At 39.7% G+C, this 25,645-nt stretch overlaps 1 protein-coding gene across 1 annotated transcript in view; it reads right to left on the bottom strand.

Annotated features, from left to right (window-relative positions):
• Window positions 1-888: 888 nt before the first annotated feature.
• The window catches only part of ENO4 (enolase 4), a 1,153,105-nt gene continuing 1,128,348 nt past the window's right edge, over window positions 889-25,645 (bottom strand). Inside the window, exon 13 of the mRNA XM_044055968.1 lies at window positions 889-1,162. Coding sequence (XP_043911903.1) covers window positions 1,077-1,162 — 86 coding nt within the window. The 3' untranslated portion in view covers window positions 889-1,076. The remainder of the gene's footprint in view (window positions 1,163-25,645) is intronic.

The raw sequence follows: 25,645 nt of genomic DNA, 5'->3' as shown, positions 1-25,645 counted from the left end.
ATGGGTGTAACTAAGGAAATGATTTTTTGAGCTAGGATACATGACTCGAATTGTCTAGGCATACTAAGGCCTTGTTAAGTTTAATTCTGCTGGCTGCTAAAAAAGCAGTTACCAGAAATTGAAAATCAGAGTCTAAACTAACTGTATTTGAAGTAGTGTATATTTTAACAGAGATAAAAGAACTCAAAGTGGGATCTTTAGAAAAGGTTAGAAGCAAATTACATACAAAGAAATGGAAATTGTGAGAACAATACATGCAAAGTAATGTTTTGGAGGAGGAGTGAGGTTTAAGGGAAGACAGGAATTTAGCAACTTATGTAATGTTGGATTGATTATAGTTGTATAAAAGAATATATGTGATTTATAATGTTTGTAATTGTGAACATGTTAACACGGTTTGTTTTCTTTTATACAAGTGTATGTTTGTCTATGTCTTAAGTGATAGTTCAATGTTGTTGTTGTTGTGCCTTTCGGCTTTTCCTGGTTACGGGTCGACACAGCGGAACTCCGGTCTGCTAATGATTGGTAGTTGATTTTTATGTGCCGAGTTACCAGCCCTGACGCACAACCTTCAACGAAGGTACGCCCATTCAGGCATGTCTCCACGCAGAAGATGCTCTAGCTGAGAATCGAACCAGTTCAATAACTGTGTTAAAAGAACATATCTCTACTATGCATCATCAGTTCCTTTAGGTATGACAGATGTATTGATTCACTTCTCCTAGGTGCACTGGGATAGTATGCTTTCTACACACAGAAACTGGACAAACACAGTATGGCATCTCAGTTACACAGATTAAGGAAGAGAGACATGCAGAAACTAAATAGAATACCATATGCAAAAGGCTGCACCAAACAAGTGTAGTAATGTCAAATAAGATAGTAAACTCAATTCATAAGAAATGTTTTTGATTTACTTAATCAGTATTCATATTCCAGACCGAGTGCAGACTCAATAAACAAATAAAGATTTTATTTATTCACTTTTTTGTCACGATTAATTGGCCTACACAATACAACTTGTAATATTATCTTCCCCAGAAGTATAAGGCAATCATTGCAATCGGCCAAGATGCTCAATGGTCTGTTAAAAGACTTCCTGACTCTTCTATGGGAAATATTACTTCATTTGCAGCAGAAAACATGTGTGGTTGTCTTTCACCTGAAAATAAGTAAAATAAAATAGAATCTGGTTAATTTATACAGTATATAAATGTTTCCATGTAATTCATTTATTTTATCTTCCATAAAGGACAAGTCAAATGTCTTAACTTTCAACAGAAAGTACCATTCATTTTGTCAAGTACTTATCTTAAAGAGTAGATCTTTGATGGATTATTTCTGTGTTTAGTAAAAATATTTAAGCAATTTTACCTTCCTTGGTTACATCATCAATATTTTTCCAGAAGTACCTGCAGCAATCCAGCAAAGCTAAGAGACTGATAAACAGATTTATATTTTTGTTTTGCTGGCTGTACCAAAAACCTCTGCCGTTTGCTTCAATAGCATGTTGCTGCTAGAATTTCTTATTTCCTTTATTATCTGAAACATCCCACCAGTGTCAGAAAATGAAGATTTCTTATTTCTTAGGGGTAATCCTCTATATTGTTCACCTAAGAGACAAGGTAAAATGGACAAAAGCACTTAACTTTTAGGATTTTGTATTTTGTATTAATAAAGGGGTTCCCAGGTACATCAGTTCAATTGTATTGTTTTTTTCTGATTGCTAGATATAAATCCCTACTAGCCTCTTAAGTTCACATATGTTTCACTACTTGCATTGTCCATGTGGTTCTAAGATTATCTACAGCAAGGAAATCTATGACCTTTTCTAGCAGCCAGGATTTCTCTGAATGTGATGTGCTTTACCCTGTTTGGCTTTCTGAATCAAGGAAATTGTGGAAAGATATACAGAAGATTCTTATTCCACTGGAAAGAGAAAGCATATGTTTACCATGATTTCTACTACCAAATCCTTATGTAGCACTTCCAGGTCTTTATTGACCTGGGAGATAAGAATACCTATCACAAGGTAGCACCAGTTTTGGGTTATGAGCCTGAAAACTGAAACTGTCAAATCCAGTTTCCTCATAATCCGCTGAGGCCTTCCTGGTCAGTATGTCTACTTTAATACTAAACCTCTGGCTTACACTGAATCTTAAATAACTTTTGTGAAATGGGTGAATGGAAATGAGCAAGAAAGCATCTTCTATTTCCAGTGTGATCATCAATGCCCCTGTGGGATCAGTGGTAACTAAAAAAGGCAGGGAGATTATTTTAAATTTCTATAACGTCACTAATATTGACCTGAAATACACTTATCTTTAGAGAAAGACAAAGAAAAAATATTCCTTGTTAAAAAAGAGGAAAGTGCTGTTGTATTCAGTTGTTCACTGCTGCTCATGCCAGCTTCCAAAGCTTCAGGGCACCTTCAACACACTCAAACCATTGGTCTGCTCGAGATGAGCTGACTAAAAAGACAGGTTTGGGCACCAAGCTCTTCACAGCTTTCATGCCAACAGAAAGATGAAGGCTGAATCCTGAAAGGACATTGCTAGGAACAACAATCTGCATGTCCTCCATGCGTTTGTGTGGGTTTCCTCTGGCTGCTCCAATTTCTTCCCATGTTACAAAGACATACATCTGGAGCATTTCTCCCCAGGCTTCGCTGAAAATTGACTTTGTTCCAAGTCAAACTTTCCCGGTTAACCAATGTTAAATAAATAAAAAAATAAAAACAAATAATATTTACTGACACCCAAACATAAACAGCAAGGGGGATGAAGGGAGGTAGTGGCTATTACAGCAGGGATCGTTCGAGCATCTATTGTTATGGTAAGTGGACTTACACAGCTGTGCTATGTTCATTATATTGATCACTGCTGCAGTAGCCTTAGCTATAAGGTTAGATTACTCTAGCTTACTACCTTTGGAAGGTGGAAGAGAAAGGGTCCGAGAGCACCTGGATAATATTCCTAGAGAAGGAATCAAGCTTGTAATGCCTTGTAAATCTATGTATAGTGGACCAAGTTGCAGCTTCTGGAATACTTCAAGAATACAACCCCTTCCAAAAAGCCATAGGTAAAGTCAATTAAAGTCAAAGCCCTTGTGGAGTGGGCCTTGACCCTGCCAGGAATAGTTTTATTGTAGTGAGTCTAGCAAAAGTTAGCCATAGACAATCATTTGGAAATAGTCTGTTTTGATACAGCTTATCCCTTTTTCACAAGAAATGAACAGTTGAACCAAAGATATGAAAGATTAAGTTCTCTCAAGACAGTACCCGAGTTGTATGTGGACACCCAAGGTATGAAGTATCCTTGCTCCCTCATTTTTAGGTTCAGGAAAGAAAATGGGGAGATGGATAGTTTGGCTTAAAGTAAACTCAGATGCCTCTTTAGGTATAAAAAAGGATTAGATTTCAAAGAAACACCATATCTGAGGAAATTGAGATAGGGTTGACTCACGATAAGAGCATGCAATTCAGATACCCTTCTTGCAGAGGTCAGACCAATCAGTAAAATGTTTTCCATATTAAGAACCTGAAGTAAGCCAGCTTAGCTGGTTCAAATGGAGCAAATGTTAATTTCTCTAGCACAAAATTAAGACCACGGAGGGGCCACTGGTTTTCTTGGTGGCCTCTTATGCAAAATGCCTTTCAAAAACATTTGACATGAGAATGCATTAAAAGACGATGATCCATGGGCAGACAAGTAGCCCTGAATGTGTGTTGGTTATGTTGTTTGGCACCAACTAGAAAACCCTTTCCATTTGCTAATGTATGATTTTCTAGTAGCAAGTTTTCTTGCCTCCATTATTACCTGTTGGACATCCTCAGCAAACAGGTGCCTAAAGGACGTTAAGACCAGATTATCCACACAGTCAGTTAAAGTTGATTGGGGTAGGGGTGTATGAAGCACCCCTGATTTTGTGCAAATATATGCATTCTGTGAGGAAGCTTGTGGTAACTGCCCCAGACCATTTCCAAAACAAGGAAGAACTACTGTTGTCTGGGCCAAAAGGGATTCACCACAATGAACTTGGGGGGGGGGGGGTTCCTTCTAAATCTTCAGAAGTACACTGGATATCAATGGAATGAGTGGAGAAGCATACAAGAACATTCCTGTCCAAAGGAAAGACACCTGTCTTCCAGACCTTCTAGCATGGTGTTCTGGAGCAGAATCTTAACAGCTAATTTTCAGAGAGAAGGCAAATAGGTCTACTCAAGGAACTCCCTAGAGATGGCTCAAATCTTGGAAGACCCCCAATCTAATTTATGTTCATGAGGGTCTGCCCTTGTCCTGCTCAGCTTGTCTGCCACACAGTTTTTGCTCTGAAAGAATATAGGGTGCCTGCAGAGTGAAACTGTATCCCAAATTAACATGGCTAGTCTGCAAAGGGGGTATGACCTGGTCCCCCCTTGCTTGTTGATTTACCACACAAATGTGGTATTGTCTGTAACAACTTGAAGAGGTCCTAGGGACCAAATATGATTCAGAGAGTTGAGTACCTTCAGGTTAAGCATCTCTTTAAAATTTATGTGCTTGTGCTTGTCATTGCTCTCCCACACACCTTGCACTTTTATCCTTCCTGAAACTCCTCCCCAGGTAAAGTCCAAGGTGTCAACGATGACTGACTACTTTGGAGCAGGGATGGAGAAGGGGAGACACTTTTAGGGAATATGTTGTCTCCATCAAGTGATTTCTCTTCTGATAAAATCTAGCACTGGGATTTGAAAAGACAAAACATTTCAATGCCGGGACCAAAGAGACTTCAGATACCATTCTATCTTTCTCGTGTAAAATTTTGCCAGGAATATCATGAGTATCATAGATGCCATGAGACCCAAAATCCTGAGGTATTCCATTGCAGTAGCCAAAATCTGAGTTGAAAACCTTAGGAATAGATTTACACAGATATTTTTTTTTTTGGAAGAAAAGCTTTTTGAACTGAGTTGTCTTGCTGACACCCCAAGAGTATATTCCTGTGGGTGGGAGTCAAAAAGACATTGAATGTTCTCTTGGAAACCCAGCTTACATAAGAGATTTCACACTCAGGACATAGAAAGGAAGGGAGAGGGAGACAGACATTCCTGACATTTCGAAAAAGACTCTGCAAAGATAAGCAAGTCATTTAAATATGGAAAAAGTATGGACACCCTGTAGCCTGCAATGAGGTATAACTGGAGCTAGACACTTTGTGAACACTCTTGGTATATTGGACAGTCCAAATGTTAAGGAAGAGAAGTAATAATATGATCCAGACACACAGATCCTAAATAAATGTCTAATGTCTGGATAAATAAGGATGTGATAATACGCATCTTTTAAATCTAGTGTTACCAGGAAACTAAAATGGGGAAGAAGGTTGTGAAGTGTCAGCATTTTGAACTTGCGTACTATCGAAAACAAGTTTAGGAAAGAAAGATCCAATCCAAGTATCTTCTTTCTTTGGCACTAAAGACATCCTTGAATAAAAGCCTTTTCCAGCCTGGGAAAGAGGAACTGGTTCTATCACTCCCAGGGACAACATGTGTTGAAGGACATGGGGAGGAGGGATAAAGGAGTTTGGTCTGGTTGATGAGGAAATACCTCCTGGAATAAAGGGATTTTCTCTCACTGCCATCTGTTACCTATTATAATGACATTTAAAACCCATTTGTCTGAAACTTTTGCCAAAGAGAAATGTAGAGATTCAGACTTTCTCAAAGGAAAAAGGGACTATTAGGGTGGGAAATGGAAAAGGACAAGGTTCCTTAAATAGTTGTTATGACATGTTACACTATCCTTGGTTTTGGGGTGTTCCTCCACTCTTTTTGCCCCCCCCCCCCCCGGCCATTTCTTCTTAAATGTCTGTTTACTAGCATTTTGTTGAGACTGTTTTTTTTTTTTTGCCAAAAAGTAAAAGGAATCCACAAAAAAGGAACTACACCAGAAATGTCAAGCTTCCTTTCTCTCTGTTGAATCTTGGCTCACTGACCGCTAATACTCAACCCAAACAAAACAAAACAAAACTTATCTTCCAACCTACACCACATACCAATCCTGACCTCTAATTTAAAATCATATCTAATAACAAAACCATCATATTTCCTGATACCCACATAAAGCTTCTTGGGGTTGTGATCGACTGTAACATGAAATTCGATATCCATATCTCTCTCACCATAAAGAAAGTACATAAAAAACTATGTATTCTATATAGAAATAAACAGTTCTTAAACACTGCTAGGGCCACTATTGCATGCACGCATCTCATCTCTAGACTACTATATGCCTCTCCAGTCCTCACCAACCTTAGAAAATCTGACTTAATCAAACTGGAAGCCTGCTATAACAAAACTGCCAAAACCCCTTCACTACAAGACCTAATAATTCCATACTCTGTACAAGAAACCTCCGTTCCACTAACAAACTTCCCAAAGTAACTAATGATAATAATGCCTCTGGTTCATCCCTCTACTCTAACACAATTGCCAAACAATGGAATAAACTCCCCCCTCTCATCACAGCTATTAAAAAGTCCTTGAAATTACATTTGTTGAACTCATGGCTCTGCAACTGTGACAGTCCAGGTTAATACTAGGACCCTCATTCTGTCTCCTTATCTATCATACCATACTTCTTATCTCTCATATGTCTTAGTTTTATTTCTACCTCTTCCTTACCTTTACTTTATTTAATGACAGCTGCTAAAATGCAACTAATATCTGTTGAAACTATTATTTTAAATTGAAGATGCTGTTATATAATTTTATGTCATATGTTAGGTAATGTTGATTGCCATTAATATACTGTACTGTGTGAATACAAATTATAAACTATTATTGTGCACGAATTCAAATCGAAATCTATTATTGTGTCAGTGAACATTATTTGTGGAGATTTTCTCTCCAGGCCTCTGCTGTAAAAGGACACTTGTCCAGTTGGACTTTCCCAATAAACAAATTTAAAATAAAATAAATAAAATACATAAAAATTGGATGAGGGGTTAGAGAATCCCTTAGAAAATTTTGAAAAGGAGATTGAAAAATCTTAGTGATTCCCTGAGTCAGCTTACCATTTTTATCACAGTTTTTGATAACCTCTGCAGCACAGGAGCCAAATATTACATTTCTATTCAAAGGAGAATTTAAAATCTCATTTTTCACATCCTCTGGGATTTTCTGAAAAGGAGCCAGGCAAACTTCTTCAAAACAGTATTAGTGGCCTTAGCATTGGAAGAAGGATCAACTGAAAAAAACACACACAGACACACACACACACACACACCAGAGTTTTCCTCACAAGAAGAAACTGCAGATAAAACATTCCTCATACTTTCACAGTTAGTCAGAATAAACTTTAACACATGAGCCTGACAGATCAAAATTCTGAAAACAAAGTTGCAGTAGCATACACTTTTCCAATACTTATCAGTAATATTCCCACCCTTGTCAGAAAATATAGGATTGGAATTAATCAAATGTTTAGCAGCAGTAGGATTAATTTAAGATACAGCTGCTGGTTCAGGTTTGGGAACAATGTATAAAAACGTAAAAGACTGAGGAACTTTATATATTTTGTCTTTTTAGGGGCAGCAGGCTGACAGTACAGAAAACTGCAGGCAGTGACACACGTCTACTCCAGAGCTGAGAGATCTGGGGGAATATGTGAAGGTTCTGGAAATTCCTTCTGTAACTTCTCATAGTGTTTTCTCTGGGACTGAGAAACGTTAGTGTTTTCCAGACTGTACCAGTCTTTCCAGTGGGAGAACACTAACATTTCTCTGGGACTGAGAAACGTTAGTGTTCTCCCACTGAAAAGACTGGTACAGTCTGGAAATAGTACCCCACAGGGAAAATCAAAAACTGAGCTCTCCTCTGAGACTGAGTCAGAAATCTGAGGAGAAACCCTACATCTATCTCTTTATCGTCCCATCCAGATTCAGAATTTAGAATCTCTTCAGGAAAACAGGTATCCATAGTTTCATAGGTTCATATGTGTATACTAGGCTAACAATCACTAGGGCCCTTAAAAACCTAGCCATGCAACCCAAATGTGACCCAAAATTCTTACTTATATAGGGGGTGATTTACTGATTGGCTCTATTCATCACAGACATTGGTGCCAGACCAGGGAGGAGTTACAGATTATACATCCATTGGTCCAAATTGCACTTAAATAGGGATAGGGAGGAACTTTGCTTCAAATGGATGGAGAGCCTGTTCCAGAGAATGAGAATTCTCTCAGAAACATATATGTCTTTCCAATATGTCCTATTTATGTCACAAGCAAAATTTAGGTCTTTTAATCTAATAGTTCTGATGCGGATTGTTTTGTGGATGTGCAAAAGATTCATCAAAACAAGGTCCAGGGATGTCTTGTATGGCAGGCAAAGATCACCTCTCAAAAGTCTGTATGATACGAGGTGAAAGTCAGTGCTTTGAGGTGATCAGTGTAGGACATTGTGTTTACTCCCTGTATTCTTTTCACAGGAAACCTTTATGAACATTCCAGTTGCTGCATATGTCTGGTTAGGTACATACCAAAGGGGGCATTATACTCTATGATGGGTCTGATCAGGGCCAAATACAGTGGTATGATGACGTCTCTGGACCTAGATGACATGCCCTTACTTATAAGTTGGGTAACATAGAAGGATTTTATTACTATCTTGAACACACATTGGTCGAAGGCTAGGTTACTATCTAAATGATTTCCCAGATCCCTGACTAATGGATCAACTTTTAGGGGTGTTTTATTGAAGATGAAGTTACCCAGGGTGACTGACTTCTCAAAAGGTACTATAATGCATTTCTTTGTACTGAGCTTTAAGCCATAGCTTTGGCACAAAGTGTCTGTGTTAGACCTTCTTGAAGGATGTTCTCATATTGAGGGAAGGGGGATTTAATGAATTCTCCCAGATTGCAGTCATCTGCAAAATTGTTTAGCTAGAGGCCTGTAACAATGGCTTTGGCATCTGTGAAGTACATGCCAAAGAGGAATGGGCGTAAGACAGGGCCCTGGAAGACTCCAGTGGTGACCGCTCTCTTTGGGGTGGTCTCACTGATTATAACCTCCTGGGTCCTATCCAATGAGCCAGCTAGCTATACAGCATGTTAGAAAAGAGTTTATGCCTAGTCCTATAAGTTTGTTGACAATGCCTGAGTTTGGATATTGTATCACATGCTTTAGCCATCTTTAGGTGGGCAATATGGGGTGTATATTAAATCAACGAATGCTTGGAAAAGCGAACGGTGATTTATCGACCCCATGTAAGTGAAAGCTTACAATCCCGAACACTCAGAACAGCAATTTTTTTCCCATGGAAAAAAAATTGCTGTTCCAAAAAAGAAAAAAAAAAACTTTAAAACTTTCCATATAGTGGGGGGGCTTTGCCCCCCACCTCCCGACATGGGGGCGGGCTGTGCCCCCACACCCCGCTACTTAAATATACCAACTCCAAGATCACACTACAGTGACAGAAATGGCAAAATACTGAAGGCGGCCAAGCAATTTCTTTCCCAGGGAAAGAATTTGGTTATATGCCGTTTCGCGCTTTCAAGTTCGATCAAGACGCATTCGAAAGAATGCATCTTCAGTCATCTAATAGGGAACTGGCAATATGCATAGCTTTCCCCTCATCCATTGCTTTAGTGACCTTTTCAAAGAAGTGCAACAAATTCAGTAAGCATGATTTTCCTTTGACAAAGCCAAACTGGGATGGATCCAGTGTCTGGAGGTCTCCTACCTTGTTGATAATTTCCATGATAAGTTTTCCATGGCTTTGCAAATAAGACTAGTCAGATTAATGGGCCTGTAGTTTCCAGGATCTGCTGAAGGTCCACCTTTGTGAAGGGAGGTGACTGTTGCAGTCCTCCATTCATGTGGCACAAACCCTCTTTTAAAACTATAGATAAAAAATTACTCCAGCAGTCCTGATAAGTCATATTTTTGCTGTTCAGGAGGCATTCTGGGATGCTATTGGGGCCCATTGAGGCCGTGTTCTTGGCTTTAGCAAGCCCAGTCAGTACATGCTTCCTTGTTATAGTTGGAAGGGTTATGTTTGAGAGTATTTTTTGGGGAGATACTTGGGGGTGAGATGGGGTAAAGTTGGAAATTAATTTGTTTGCTAACAGGTTCACTATATCACCAGGCTCAGTGAATGCTGCACCACTAACCACCAGTTTTTAAACGCACTAGAGCATAGGCGGCTCGTGCTATAGGACTGCAGCCCCCCCCCGCCTGTAGAAAGAAAAAAGAAAAGAATACAAAAAAATTTGCGAGTTCCCCCCACCTGTAGAAAGTAAAAAGAAAAAAAAAATCTCACTTCCCGGAACTCCACTCATGCGTGCTTGGAGTTCCTGGTACTCAGAACTCCAGACTGCTGTGTTAGGCAATCTGGATAGGGAAGAAAGAGATCTCTGCCCTGCCAGCCCAGAAGTTTGGACGGTGATGACTGCACAGACACCGGACTGCATCGTCCGCAGGCTGGAGGCTCCAGCCTACTCTCTTTTCACGGGGACACCAGTACAGCTAGCACAGACTGCTACAGAGGACAAATTCAGGCTGCTACAGAGACCGAGGAATTTGATCTGCTGCTATGGAGAGTGAGAGTGTGTGTGTGTGTGTGTGTGTGTGTGTGTGTGTGTGTAAAATGCCCCATTTGCTACATACTGGTGGCTAGAGACAAAACATGGTGGTGGGTAGAGAATACTCAGGTTTGAACCCTGTACCTTGGGTGCAGGTAGTAAGGGCCTAAATTCCCTACCCACCACCATTTTTAAATAATTTGCAGGTTTTTGCATCATATTTGTTCTGTTCCTCATAAAATCTGTGGTTTCTGTATGTTTGTTGTTTGTGGCAAAGTCAGTAGTGCAGTGGTGCACTGGTATCATTGTTGCCTGACAGCTACAGGTTCTCTGGTTTGATTCTTGGCTGGGGTGCTTTCTGTGTGGAGTCTGCATGTCTTCCCAGCTAACAAAGATATGTGTCTGCAGTGTTTCTCCCTGATCTGCTGAAAATTGCCTTTTGTTCCAAGTCAGACTTTCCTGGTTAACAAATGTTAAATAAAAATAACAGGCATTTGAATTTCACACTTCATATTCTTCAGAAAGTACATGCCCTTTTATTCTAGCAATTTTCTAAGTTTATAACATGGATATTTGAAATTTGTCCTTATTTTTGGGACTGTATTTCCCCATTATTGGCTTTGTCTAGGTTTTTGTGCTAAAGTTGAAAGGTATGGTGAGAACTGAATTCACTGAATATGTTTGGGTGCTGTATTCCCCCATTAGTGGCTTTGTTCAGGTGTTTTGTGCTAAGAGGCTGACAGCTATGGTGAGAACTGAATTCACTAAAGGTAGTCATTTAAGTTTCAATCTTCCTCTCTTTCACAAAACAGCTGATTTGGCATAGTGGTATGTTGCTCTGTTTTGCACAGGGTTCCCCTGGATTCAAGACTTGGCAGTGAAATGTATGGTGGTAACACAGCATTTTATTGTAGCAACTTTCCAACATTATACAAGCAATGTTTAAAATGTGTCCCTGGTTTTTGGGCTTTTGTCCCCACCACCCAATAAATTTTGGCTTTTTCCAGATTTCTTGTGCTGCAAAGTTCAGAGATACAGCGGAGTGTCGAATAGATTTTACAAGGAGCTGAGAGCTGCAGGGGAACAAAAGTTTAGTACTGCTTATGGTGAGTTTACTTGCATTGTTAATAGCACAACAGGTAGTGTATTTGCTTTTGATGCAGAAGGCTGTGGGTTCTACTCCCACAGTAGGTAGATGCATTGCTGATACTGTACTGTGTTGTAAATGGAGTGGATGCTGCAGTCCTTTTTGGTGAAGATACCTACTAACTATGAACCTAATATCAGTTTGCCATCAATTCCCTACTGCAAAATTACTAGCTTATCATTTTTTAATGCAACATGGGCAATTTATTCCTCAAGGGCAACAACCACTTTATTTGTAGATGAAACAGTGACATATAAAGTTGTTTGCTAACAGCAACCTCTTCATTAGTTACAGATTTCTTTAATGTGGAATTATTTAGATGAATTTTACTTCTTCAGAGATTGTGCATATTTACTGATACTGGTGGACTGTAGAAGTTTGAATAGACTTTTATGATGGAAATATAAGTTTGAGTAGACTTTTATGATGGAAATGTTCTGAATTGGACAGTTTTGTCATTACTGGTGCATGTATTTTGTTTCATTGTTTACTGGAAAATGTTCAAAACAATAAATTTAAAATGCCCTCTAACAACTGTACTGTATTGTACAAGGAATATCATTTAATACAATCACGAAGGTGTATCAAAGAGCATGTGTATGTTTCGTGTTCAAGGGGCCTATGATTTGAAAATGGCCCAAATTTAATCTTTATCTGCCACTGGCAAAATGTATTTTCTTTGAATGAGGGTTTCAATGCTGTTTCAATGAATGTGAGTTTCAAGGGCAGAGAAGTTTTAATGCTAAGTCTAGTTTCATTGTGAGACTGCATTGCTTTGTTTAGCAGATTATCTATTAGGGTTTGTGCTGTAAAATGCAAAATAAAACTTTCAAATGAAATCCAAATCATTGCAGAAGTAAAGCAGTATGCACATTACAGTGTTTATTGTAAATGGGGTGAAATAACCAAGGAATGGGACATTGGAATGGCTGCAGGGGGGAGGCTCCATTCAACCATGATTTTGTGATGGGGAAGGGCAGCAAACTCAAACAGCCCGGCTGAACTATACCTCTCAACTGTCCAGATTTTTGCAGAATGAATAGATTTTTGCTTCTTATTTTTGGTTTGTTCCTCATAAAATTTGTGTTTTTCTGGCACATCATTTAGGAATGAAGTCACTAAATAATGGACATTGAGTTTCAGACGTTATAACCTTCAGAAAAATGCATGCTAAAGCAAGACCTGTTATTCTATCAACTGTCTTAAGTTTATACAAGAGCAATTTTTAGTACTGTTTTGTATGTTCCCCCATTATATTTATTTGGCCTTGTCCAGATTTCCTGGATTAAGAGGTTGACAGGTATGTGCAAATAAATCGCTTTATAGAATTAGGAATATCCAAACCTCTCAACTGTCCCCAATTTTGGCTCAAAATGTTGCTCTCCACCTAATAACCCCTCCGCAAAATGGCAGTTTTTGGAAGAAAATGCGGAGGGTTTATAATTATAAATAACTGTAATGATCAGAGTTATAGATTACTTTTATTTCAGAAATGTATGTATATGCTCTTATTTTGTCAGCTGCTCAAGTTAACAGTACTAATATTACAACGTTGTCCCTTCTTTGACAGGTTCCCAGCTGTATTGTGTGGCAATTTTATATTTTTGCATCACATTTTTGGTCTGTTTTTCATAAAATTGTGTTTTTCTGCCAAATTAGTGGCAAATCATTAAAGATTGAAGTTAGAAAATAATGGCAGACATTTGAGTTTCAGATGTCATACCCTTCAGAAAATTCATGCTAATGCAAGACCTACTACTATTCTATTATCTTTCTAAGTTTATAAGAGCAATATTTAAAACGTGTCCTTATTTTTGTGCCTGTGTCCCACTTCTGTGTATGGCTTTGTCCAGATTTCTTGCTTTGAGGTTGAGAGGTATGAGTGCCAGAGCCATCACCATCAGCCAGAGACATTTCAAATTGTGACATACTTGTTGCACCCCACTCCTGCATGTAGTGACTCTGGATGTGTCCAAGCAAGGCAAGGAGCAGTTATGCAGTGTAAGTGTGCAGAGTATTCCCCCATCTAAGGTAGACACAAGTACGACAGTGGCTTTTTTAATCTGTCCTTAATTTTGCAGAATGTTCTGGTTTTCTGTCATATTTTTATACTGTTGATTTATGCTTCTTATTATTCAGAAAATGCATGCTGTCGCAGTGCCCTGTTGTTTTGTGTTTAAGTAGCAATGCTTTAATGACCATCGGGTAAGCTTGTCTGAGATTGTAAGATGCAAGTAACCTTTAATAAGCATACTGTTAAATAATTACCAACACCGAAAGCCTTTTTGTTGTGGCCATGCAGAGAATATTTACATAACTAGATAATGTACAAGCCTTAGGTATTGAAATGCATATGACAGTATTTGTGATAAAGGACAGGATTACAGTATTTTCAGAAGCTCATTACATTTGTTGGAGATTTGCAGTCATCTTTGCAAGTTTTACCCATAAACTAAACAAAATGCCAATCTATCATGTGTGGTCCATAACCTGTGCAGTAATCCTTTAAGCAATTTATCTTGAGCTTGTTTCTTGTTTGCTGCTCATTTTTTTACTTTGATCATGTTTTCCCCATGAAACAAGTAGATAGTTGTTTTCAGGCAGCAGGTCTTTTTTGGATAAGAAACATTTCTACAAGTGGGGGTATCACAGAGATTTCTACTTTCAGCATGTTACTTGGTACTTTTATAAAGCTGTATATAAGTTATAATTAGCACTGCAGTGCAAGGAGAAGCTTGCTTTTGTATACTTGATTTTGACTAGTATTCCAGTAATGTATTTGAAAATTAATTTATTTTTTCATGCCTCACAACCTTTTTGTTTCCATCTAGATATTAAGTAAGCTGTCATGTAGCCAATGCATTGAAACATTTTTTTCTTCTACACTTCATTTTGTCTTGATTGGACTCTTGTAATGATGGTTTGGCACCCAGGGCAGTGTATTTAATTAAAGTTCCAGTTGTTGTGTTGTTGAGCATAGCTCCACCACTTTCTAGTTGGCCACACCACTTCCCATTGGCCCCACCTATTCAGCTGCCTCCTGCAGCCCCCCTTTAATTTGAAGTCACCAGCTGCCACTACACTAGAGGTGTACTTAATTGAGGTATATTGAGATATCTTAACCTTTAGCTGTTGAAGGTGCAATTACTGGTCATTTTGTGTACTTCCTAACTCAGACAGACCAGGTAAACACCTCCTGCCACAAGAGGAATAAACCCAGTCCTCCTAATGTAAAAACACAGTAGAAGAGACCCACAAGTGCAATGCTACCACAATCAAATTAAACAGCTAGCTGGAAATCCCTTGTGGAAGGTAACTTCAAAGCAGTCTTAGAGCAGTAACACAGAGGAAGAGCAGTTATTTTACAAAAATGCAATGAAATGTGCAAATAAAGCAGGAAACAGTTGTTCATAGGTTCATAGATGTTTACTAGGCTAATGAACACAAGGGCCTTTTTATGCCTAGCCATGCTTCGCAAATCTCTGATAAGTTCTGATACCCTTGATAAGTATAAGCATGGGCCTGGGAGATGAACCATTTACAGGCTACCTGTGTCCATTAGAGACATAAGTGCCAAACCAGGGATGAATTTCCAGTTTCACATCCAGTTGTCCAAGTTGCATTTGAATTGGCTTAGGGAAAAACTCTGCTTCACATGGATGAAGAGCCTGTTCCATGAACGCGGTAGTCTCTGGGATAAATACCTCTCTCTCCAGCAGGTCCTATTTATGTCACATACAAGATTTTTGTCTTTAGAATGGGTAATTCTGGTGTTGCTTGTTTTGTGGATATGCAGGAAGTCCATCAGAGTGGGGTCTGACAATGCCCTGTATGCCAAGCATAGATCTCCTCTCAAAAACCTGGAGGAGACAGTATACAGGGAAAGGGCCCTGAGGAGTTCAGCAAAGGATATTTTACTTACACCCCGTATTCTTTTAGTAAGAAACCTCTGTGGGCATTCCAGTTGTTGGATTTGCCTGGTTAGGTACATACCAAAAGGGGGCATTGTACTCAATGATAGGTCTGATGAATTCCGAATACAGTGGAACAATAACTTCTTTGAACTTAGATGCCTTACCTTTGTTTATAAGTTGCACACATAGAATGATTTCCTCACCACTGTAGACACATGATGGTCAAAGGCTAGATTACTATCTGTGTATGTCAAGTCCCTGACTACTGGGTCATCTCTAAGGGATGTGATGTCAATATGATATTTACCATGGATGGATTACTACCCAAAAGATACGATTATACATTTCTTGGCATTTAGTTTTAGTCCATGGCATTGAAACCAGTTGTTTGTATCAGCCTCTCCTGGAGAACATTTGTGTCAGTGTGAGATTCAGTGACAGCTCCTAATTTGCAATTATCCACAAATTTAGCCATCCAGAGACCACTGACATTGGACTTGATGTCTGAGGAGTAAATGCCAAAAAGGAGCGGTCCAAGGACTGATCCCTGAGGGCCTCCACTTGTGACTGGCCTCTTTATAGAAGTGGACTCCCCAATTCTAACTTCCTGGGTCATGTCTGTGAACCAGTTGGCTATCCACCGGGTGACATACGAGTTTGTACCTAACCTCTTGGGTTTGTCAACTATGCTCGTGTAGGATATTGTGTCAAAAGCCTTGACCAGGTCAAGGTAGGCAGGGTGAATGATTTTGCCTTCATCCGATGCTTTGGTGACCATTTCAAAGAAGTCCACCACGCTGAGTAGGCATGATCCGCCCTTGATGAAACCAAACTGGGTTGGGTTCAGTGTCTGGAGGTTTACTATATCATTATTGATCATTTCTGTGACACCCCCGCACTGGCCCAGTAATCAGGGAGCCTCAATACATCCACATTGGGAGGATGACAAGTACACACGCAGTAAAATACAGTTTCTCTTAAGAGCATACACAGATCACAGTCAATCTGGGACTGGTTTCTCCCTCTCTCTCCAGATCCCCAGTAAGACTCCCCACTGGCACAGCTTTAGATTTGAGTCCTTAGCCAGAGTCCCAAGCCAAGTCCTCCCACCACTCTCTCTGTACAACCTGTGCTTTGTGTCCCTGTCCAAGTAGCTGACATACGCACGACATACAAACACACACACACACACACACACACACACACACACACACACACACACACACACACACACACACACACACACACACACACACACACACACACACACACACACACACACACACACACACACACACACACACACACACACACACACACACTTTGAGATTTGATTTTTACACAAACACACATCTGGGAAAGACTGGCACAGGTTTACTAGCTGTGCCCCCTTCTGCCCAGACCATAAGGTAGTTAGCAGTGCCACCAGAACCCCTTATCAGCCACTTTAAGGCCTTTCCCAAAGGGTGACCAATCTTACTGTGTAATGTTACTATTTTCCAAATGGTAAATGTGACCAAGACTTGCAAGCTATTTAAGAGTGGCCTGTACTGTGTCACCAAGTACATATGCAAGTACTGTAAGAGTATAAATTGCTCTAAACAAACTGGCCACAATTAAAATGTTTAAATATATTTAATAATAAATAATAAATGAACAAAACAATACTCAATAACTCAACACAGTGACTACAGAGTTCAGAATCACAGGAAATATTTTAAAACAGCATTGCAGGACAGTCTCAAATAAATACAGAAAACATCTAAACTAATCTTTACTGTATTCCTGTCTGTATCTAAAATATATCATTGTACCCTAGGCTTACTTACAGGGCAAGGCAAATGCAGATGAGAAGTGCTGAATGGATGTTTCTAGAGCCAAGACAAGATACAAAATGCACAGTCTCTGAGAGAGTTCCCAAATCAGTATCAAAACATCACTGCTGGGTCAGCTGGATGACACCACTCCTTGTCACCTGCCTTCAGTTCCAAGGCCAGCAGAAACCAACATCTCTGTGTCAAACATAACCGTCTCTCAGATGTGCTGCCACTAGGGAGGAACAAAGCAACAAAAAACACCTTACATTTAAAACCTAGCAATTATTTCTGTTTCAAGACAATAGGAAAATTTCTAGCCTTAGACATCCTGTCTTCTTGCTGAGCTGAAACTGAAATAACACAATCATAAACAATTTCAACCTATTTTCTTGAGGGTTTGCAAGCCAACTCTGTATGTTCCAACTTGTACCATTAATATAGTTTATATACATTTCTATTATTTTCCAGTAGGGCACACCGTGGCCACATTCCTGAAGCCCAAGTACATAACATACAGCTCAACACATATCGCTGCACCAGTAGTTTAATATACACACAACACAGATTCCAAGATGGTTGTCATCCTATGAACACCATTTCCATGAGGCTCCTATCTAACTAAAATAACTATGGGCTTTTAACCATCCTTTCACAACCCAAGACCAGATCCTAGCTGCTCTCATCTCTGCACTACATTTTCATTGATTTTGAGGTCTCCTGGCTATATTCTTTTTTTTAAATCTCGACCTGGCCCCTTCTGGTCCTGTCCCTGCTGCAGGCTGCTGGCGTCCGCTCGCGGCTCCAAATAGCTACGTCTCATCTCCCCCAGGCGTCTCACCCTGTTCCATATAGTACCTGGGCATCCTACCCTGAAAGATCCATCAAAGAATCTTGAAAGAACTACCAAGGGGTCCTAGTAGTGACTCCTGCAACTATTCTGCCACACCTCAAGAACTATAACTAGCTTCTACAAATAGGTACTTCTCATCCACCCCAGGCATCTCACCCTGTTCCATATAGTACCTGGGCATCCTACCCTGAAAGATCCATCAAAGAATCTTGGAAGAACTACCAAGGGGTCCCAGTAGTAACTCCTGCAACTATTCTGCCACCCCTCAAGAACTACAACTAGCTACTCCAAATAGCTACGTCTCATCCACCCCAGGCGTCTCACCCGGTTCCATAGAGCACCTGGGCATCCTACCCTGAAAGATCCATCAAAGAATCTTGGAAGAACTACCAAGGGGGTCCCAGTAGTGACTCCTGCAACTATTCTGCCACCCCGCAAGAGCTACAACTAGCTTCTCCAAATAGCTACGTTTCATCCACCCCAGGCGTCTCACCCTGTTCCATATAGTACCTGGGCATCCTACCCTGAAAGATCCATCAAAGAATCTTGGAAGAACTACCAAGGGGTCCCAGTAGTGACTCCTGCAACTATTCCACCACCTATCAAGAACTACAACTAGCTTGTATGTACCCTATTTGTGTAAATCATTTGTAATCACTAATGGTTGTTATTTGACTCAGCGTGCACCTGCTAGCAGCCTACCATCTCCCTCCAAGCTCTCTAGGCTCCATCCCATCCCTCCATGCAGCTTGTGCCTTCACCTCAGACCTATGCTGTTTGTCCACTAGGTGGCAGCTCTTACTCACTACCAATTGCTCCTCTCTCCTAGCAAGTATAGCTTTTTTCCCTAACAACCTCCACTATCCTGTTTAGCTCCAACCCCCTGTGTATTTCTCTGCTTCTCTTTACCTTAGATGCTTTGTGCCTAGTGCACATCCCCTGTGCCCCCTTACCCTGGGCACTGCTCTCTGCTTCACTCATTGTTTTCTGCTGCCTGCTCTGTCTTCTCTGCTCTAACCCGCTCCATTCACCCTGCGGGCTCACTCCATTCCCCTACCTTACCCCCAAATCTCACCCAGCCCCAGGACTCTTAAATTAATTCTCACCTTTCCACACCCCTCAGCTTAATCATCCAATACCTTTTCTATCCTCATTACCACTCACTCACATAACCCTCCCACATACACTCTTACAGTTGCATCCCACCCTTATACCTACACCTTCCCCCTCTCTTCTCAGATTCCCAATATAACTCTAAACTTTATTACACACTCCCTCTATTCCCATAATAACACTATTACTTTACAACACATTTGTCCCAGTCATAACCATCAATTTCCTTTATAATCCATACATCTCCCTCTTATAACCCCATACCTCTCTCTCATTTTAACCCATATTTGTCTACCCTTTCTCTCCTCTGACATGTTCTCCTTACATCACCAAATCCTTTACACCCCTTCTTACTTCTGCTACTAATTCCCTTATACCAAACCACCTCTTATACCGCCTATGCCTGTCCAATACTACCAACTAAAACAACCTCCTTACTTACTCTCCTGTACCCTCCTCCATTTCCACTCTATCTCCCCTTCCCTCATTCAATCCAACCCTTTGCTCCTTTTCCATCCTAAAATCTTCTTCACTAAAGCCAAGATAGTGTCACCAACTCCTATATTTAATCTTCCCAAATCTACTTCATGCAAACCGAAATGGCTAAAGGACGTCTCCTTTAATAAACTATTTCAAGCAGGTGACATACATCCCAACCCTGGTCCCATAAACTGTAACAACAACACCAACTGCATAACTTGTTCCACCTCTCTTAATACCCTAAAGATCTTCACAATAAATGCTCAGAGTCTTACCAATAAATCACACCAATTCCACACCTGGCTAAGCTATAACCAACCTGACATCCTAGCCATCTCAGAAACATGGCTCAAACCCTCCATCTCAGATTCAGAACTTCTACCCCCTGGATTCCATATTCTCAGAAATGACCAAGTAGGTAAAAAAGGTGGCGGCACCGCCTTAGTCTATTCGAATCTGCTCACCTTAATACCCCTCCAAATTCCAATCCGCCAATTCCAGAACACTGAACTAACCGCTGGACTACTAAAACTAAACAAGCACAAAAACATCTGCTTCATTGCCCTCTATATCTCTCTTGGTAATAATATATCAATACCTGAAGAAATTCTCCTGTGGGCTTCCACAAAAATTAACTATGAGACTTGCATCTTAGGAGATGTAAATATTGATTGGAACAAACTCAACAGCCCCTCTCCTTCCCTATCCATCAACCTCTACAACTTCACTAAGACTATTCTCTCGATCACCCAACCTAACAAAATGAATCCCCCTGGATCCACCTTAGACTGGATCCAAGTCTTCAATCCTAATAAAATAACCAACTCTGGCACTACTCCTGATACCATTAGTGACCATCTCCCAGCCTTCATTCATTGTTCCACTAACTCTTCTCCATACCAACATCAATATATCCTTACTCACAACCTTTGCAACCTCCACCCTACTACTTTCTCAAATGTATTCAAACAAATGAACTGGCATATTTTAAACACCCTTCCCCTTGATAAAGCTATAGACCACTTCAACTCTGTCTTCCTTGACACTTTAAACTCCATAGCCCCCCCTTAGAAACAAAAGAATCAAAACTAACACAGTTCCCTGGCTCTCCAAAGAGACCAAACAAATTATGCACCAAAGGGACAAACTGGAAACTTCACCAAAAAAAATCTACCTAATACCTTGCTTCATTATAAACAGCTCCGTAATCTTGCAAAAAAGCTAATCAACAAGGACAAAAAAAAACCTACTATACTAAGCTCCAGTCAAATAACTTTAACAACCCTAAACAACTCTGGAAGACAATAAACTCGCTTCTCCATACAGGCTCAAAAACAAATCCCTGTCCCAACCCAAACAAAACTGACCTTGAACTAGGCTCTGAATTCAATTCCTTTTTCATCGAAACCATCTCTTCCCTCACAAAATCTTTTCTCAACAATAACCCAGCTACCCTTCACCCTACCCCCCCAAACCCACCAAATAACCTTCCTCCTCTGTTCGAACTTAAATCTGTCTCCCCAACTCTCATAAAAAAACTTCTATCCAAACTTAAGCCCTGCTCTAATGCACCCGACAACATTCCATCATCCTATCTAAAACAAGCTGCAGATGACATTGCCCTCCTAGTCAGTATCATAATAAAGAGATCAATAAAAGAATCATATGTCCCCAAACTCTGACGCTCAGCCTTCATTCTCCCTCTCCATAAGGGAGGGAAAAATACCAGTATCTCAAATTTCTGCCCCATTGCCTTACTCTCTCCTATTTATAAATCCTTGAAAAGTGCATCCACATCCAACTTATGCCATTCCTGACCCATAATAATCTCCTCACACCTACTCAGCATGGCTTCCACCCTGGCCACAGCACCATAACCACCCTAATTTCTTTCTTAGATACTGTCAACCAAGCCCATGATTCAGGACAGCTAGTTTCTACTGTTTTTATTAATCTATCCAAGGCATTTGACACTATCTCCTATAACCTTCTTCTTTGTCATATCTCAAACCTTCACATCTCACCTAAAACTCTTTCTTGGTTCTCCAGCTATCTATCAGACAGATCTCAGGCTGGCAAATGGAAAAACTCCATATCTTCCTTCTTACCCACCCCTATCGGTGTCCCACAAGGATCCATCCTTGGACCTATGCTATTTAACATCATCAACAACTTCCATACTGCTATTCCCAACACCAAAATTATTCAATACGTGGATGACTCAACCATAGTCTGCTCTGCCAGTAACCTCCAAGAACTGATATCAAAAACCCAAACTGCTTTCTCAGAAACTGAAAACTAGATGCACCAAAACCACCTATCTCTTAATGCAAGCAAATCCAAAATTCTACTATTCCCACCAACTAAGAACTATTCCTTCAATAAAAATGACTTCAAAATTCTTAGCCAAACCAAGACACCTAGAGAAGTCATCCCCCCGCTAAACCGCTAGGTATAATAGTTGATGAACACTTAAAGTTTGATATACATGTACAACAAAACATTAAAAAGACCCACCAAAAGCAAGGTATGCTGTATAGGAACAATCATTTTCTCTCCAACTCAATAAGGCAAACTCTAGCCTCTACTTTTTTTCCTTCCTTACTTATTATATGGTGCTCCACTCCTAACCAACCTGTCCTCCTCCATTTTCTCCAAATTAGAAAGCTGCTACAATAAAATCTCGAAATTTGCCTCCAAATCCAAAAATTCCACTCACCACTGCCTCGCCCTCCAATCCCTGAACTGGCTAGAACTACCAAACCACCTAGATTGCCTAAAACTCTCTATAGCACATACTCTCATATTTCAGTCTACAAAATGCCTCACTCTAACTAACACCCTTCCCCCTATATTCCCAACAGAACCCTTAGATCTGAACATTGTAACTTAATAGCTATCCATAAACCCAAACATCCTGCTGGCCAACTGTTCCTCTCCTATGCTCTAGGCAAAAAATGGAATTCCCTTCCTCAGTCTCTAAGAACCACCCCAAACTATGAAAATTTCAAGGCCCAGCTTTTCACACATCTGTCTACTAAACAGAAATGCCCCTGCCTCCTCCCTACATGAGCTTTGATCACTTCAAGCCACAACAGTCTCCCCCTACTGGCACATAAGCCCTCTATACCTCCCTCAGGCACTTTCTTTCAACTCTATCAAATCTCCCTGCAATCTCCCGCTGCTTTATCCCTCTCCTTACTTCTTCCACTCCCAGAGCTATATTTGCTCAACAACACATGTAAATATTGTAAATATAGAGTACTTCTTTCTACTCAAATTGTGCTTGTAAAGCATATTTCACAATCTTTTGTGGATCTAAACTAATCATGTCAAATATCAGTACAACCTTAACACTTATTTTTAGTGAATTTCTGCTTCCTATACTCAATGAAAAAGCTTAATTTTAATCTGTTCTACAGAATTGTTATCTGGTACAAGGTTGTATTTCTTGTAATCATATTTGTAAACTACTAATGCATTCTCATACCTTGCTTGCATTTCTTCTAAATCCTGCAATTTTTTTCTTGCAAATTTAGGATGTAAACTGTTTTTCCATGTGTATGTAAACTTTTCTTCCAAATTTAGTATGTAAACTGTTTTTCAATGCATTCTCGGAGCTTTTCTCCCGGGCCTCAACTGAAAATGGGCCAGGTTGACCCAGTGGTCTTCCCCGGTAATCAAACTGGAAATAAATAAATAAATACATACATAAATTCTGTGAGTATATACTTTACTATTAAATCTCAAGAGTTCCACAGAGCTACTTTTAAGTGTATTTTCAAGGCCTGAATAGGCACGACACAAGTTGGAGGTGAATATAAGTTGTTTCCACTGCCAAACTATGTCGAAGGAATCCGATACCATGGAGACACAAACTAGCAAAACTAAACTGTCTGCAATAATTTCTCCTGAAAAGGAAACCATTTCTAAAAGACAGAAAATTAAACAATTAGACACTTCAAAATCCAGTGCTAAACAAAAGCCTGAGACCAACATCCACATGGAGAATCTGAAGGAAGCCTTGTTACCATTGCAGCTGGCTGTTCAGGGTTTCTCTGAACAGCTTTCAGGTTTTGGCAATAAATTGACTCAGGCTATGGAACGCATGGAACAGATTGAACAAACTACCAAAAATAATGAGATGCATATTGTGCTGCTAAAAGAACATTTAAGCACCAAAAATACCACTCTAACTGAAATCCAACAAAAAATCCTTGATTTTAGAAGCCAGGAGCAGAAGGAATAATATTATAGTAAGAGGTCTACCTGAATCATATGCCACCAACCAACTGACAGACCTTGCTTCAATTGTTTAATTTTATTCTAAAATCTAGTGCACATGACACAGCATTATAACTGAGAGAGCACATTGTGCTTTATGTACTAGACAAATGTCTAATGCTCCGAGACAAATCTACGTCAAACTACTAAATTTTCAGGATGTCCAGAGAATCCTTTCCGTGGCTAGAAAACAGAAACTAATCTTCTGGAATGGTCATAAAATAACGGTGTTGCAGGATCTCCCAATAGCCATTAAAGAAAGGCGCCAGAAATTCTCCCCTTTCTGGGCTGATCTCATTAAAAGAAATGTTAAATTCCAAATGGAGTATCCAAATACCCTTAGCTTTACATATAATGATAATAAATATACTGCTGACTCACCTAAAGATGCCAAAGCTGTCTTCCTGAAATGTTTTGGAAAGGCCCCTGAAGCTTAACTCTTTCGCGAAAAGGTAATGCTCTGTCTACCTCACTGGAGGTTGTCACTAACCTCATAAGCTATTTCTGATGCCAAAATAGCCCTTTTTTTAGAATCTAGAAGATGTAAAGCTTTTAATTTTATAAAAAAGTGAACCGCATCTAACGGTCCCTGAAGTGCATGCCAGATGGGAAGTACCCCCTCTAGGAACATATCTGCTGGCTTTCGTTGCATGGTAGGATAGTTTTTATGATACAACTGCCTGCTTCCGCCCATACATCTTCTTATGGACTGTAACTACTGTTTAAACAATCGTTTGCATGATCCAAATGAGAAAGCTTGATTTTCAAATGGCTACAGTGTGATCGTGGTCGCTCTGGATTTAAGCATTGCAGCCTACACAGATGCAGACTTGAACTGGTGCTTTGGATTGAGCAAAGTGAGTTCCCTTTTAACATGTTTTAAAAACTGGAAGGTACTTTGTTAGGGAACCCATGCTTTCTGCTAAGGAACTACAACTACAATCAGCTATTTAAACAAATGATTGTCAAGAGATATCTATAAGGACATTAGCACATAAATATGTCAAGCCTAATTTCTGTTTGTATGTAGGTAGAAAATTTCATGATTTGTTGTTACTAAAACATAAGAAAAATACATAACTATTTAACATGCTGCACAAATGGTACATAAGGAAGAATCAGTACCCCTACATGTATATATATATATATATATATATATATATATATATATATATATATATACACATTGTTTTACAGATGCTGCTTATGTTTTCTATTTTACCACAGAGGGCTCTAGTAATGTTGCTGTGGGATACTTTGGTATCAGGGTAATTATTACTCAAACAGGTTGCAGCTTTTTTGAGTTTTTGCCCTATGTGTGGTAGCATAAGCATTCAGCAGTATTTCAGCTTTTTTGTTAGATATAATTATATCTTATTTTCAAGGTAAGAGTTCACAGTCTGGCATACAAGCACGTATGCTTATATGCACGCATATTCATTTATATGGAAGCTTTTGGGTCTTATGCTT

This window comes from Protopterus annectens, chromosome 14.part0, assembly GCF_019279795.1.
Source record: "Protopterus annectens isolate FY-2018-M chromosome 14.part0, PAN1.0, whole genome shotgun sequence".
Lineage (NCBI taxonomy): Eukaryota > Metazoa > Chordata > Ceratodontiformes > Protopteridae > Protopterus > Protopterus annectens.
Note: the sequence above shows the minus strand (reverse complement) of the source record. Positions and strands in the feature narration are given on the sequence as shown.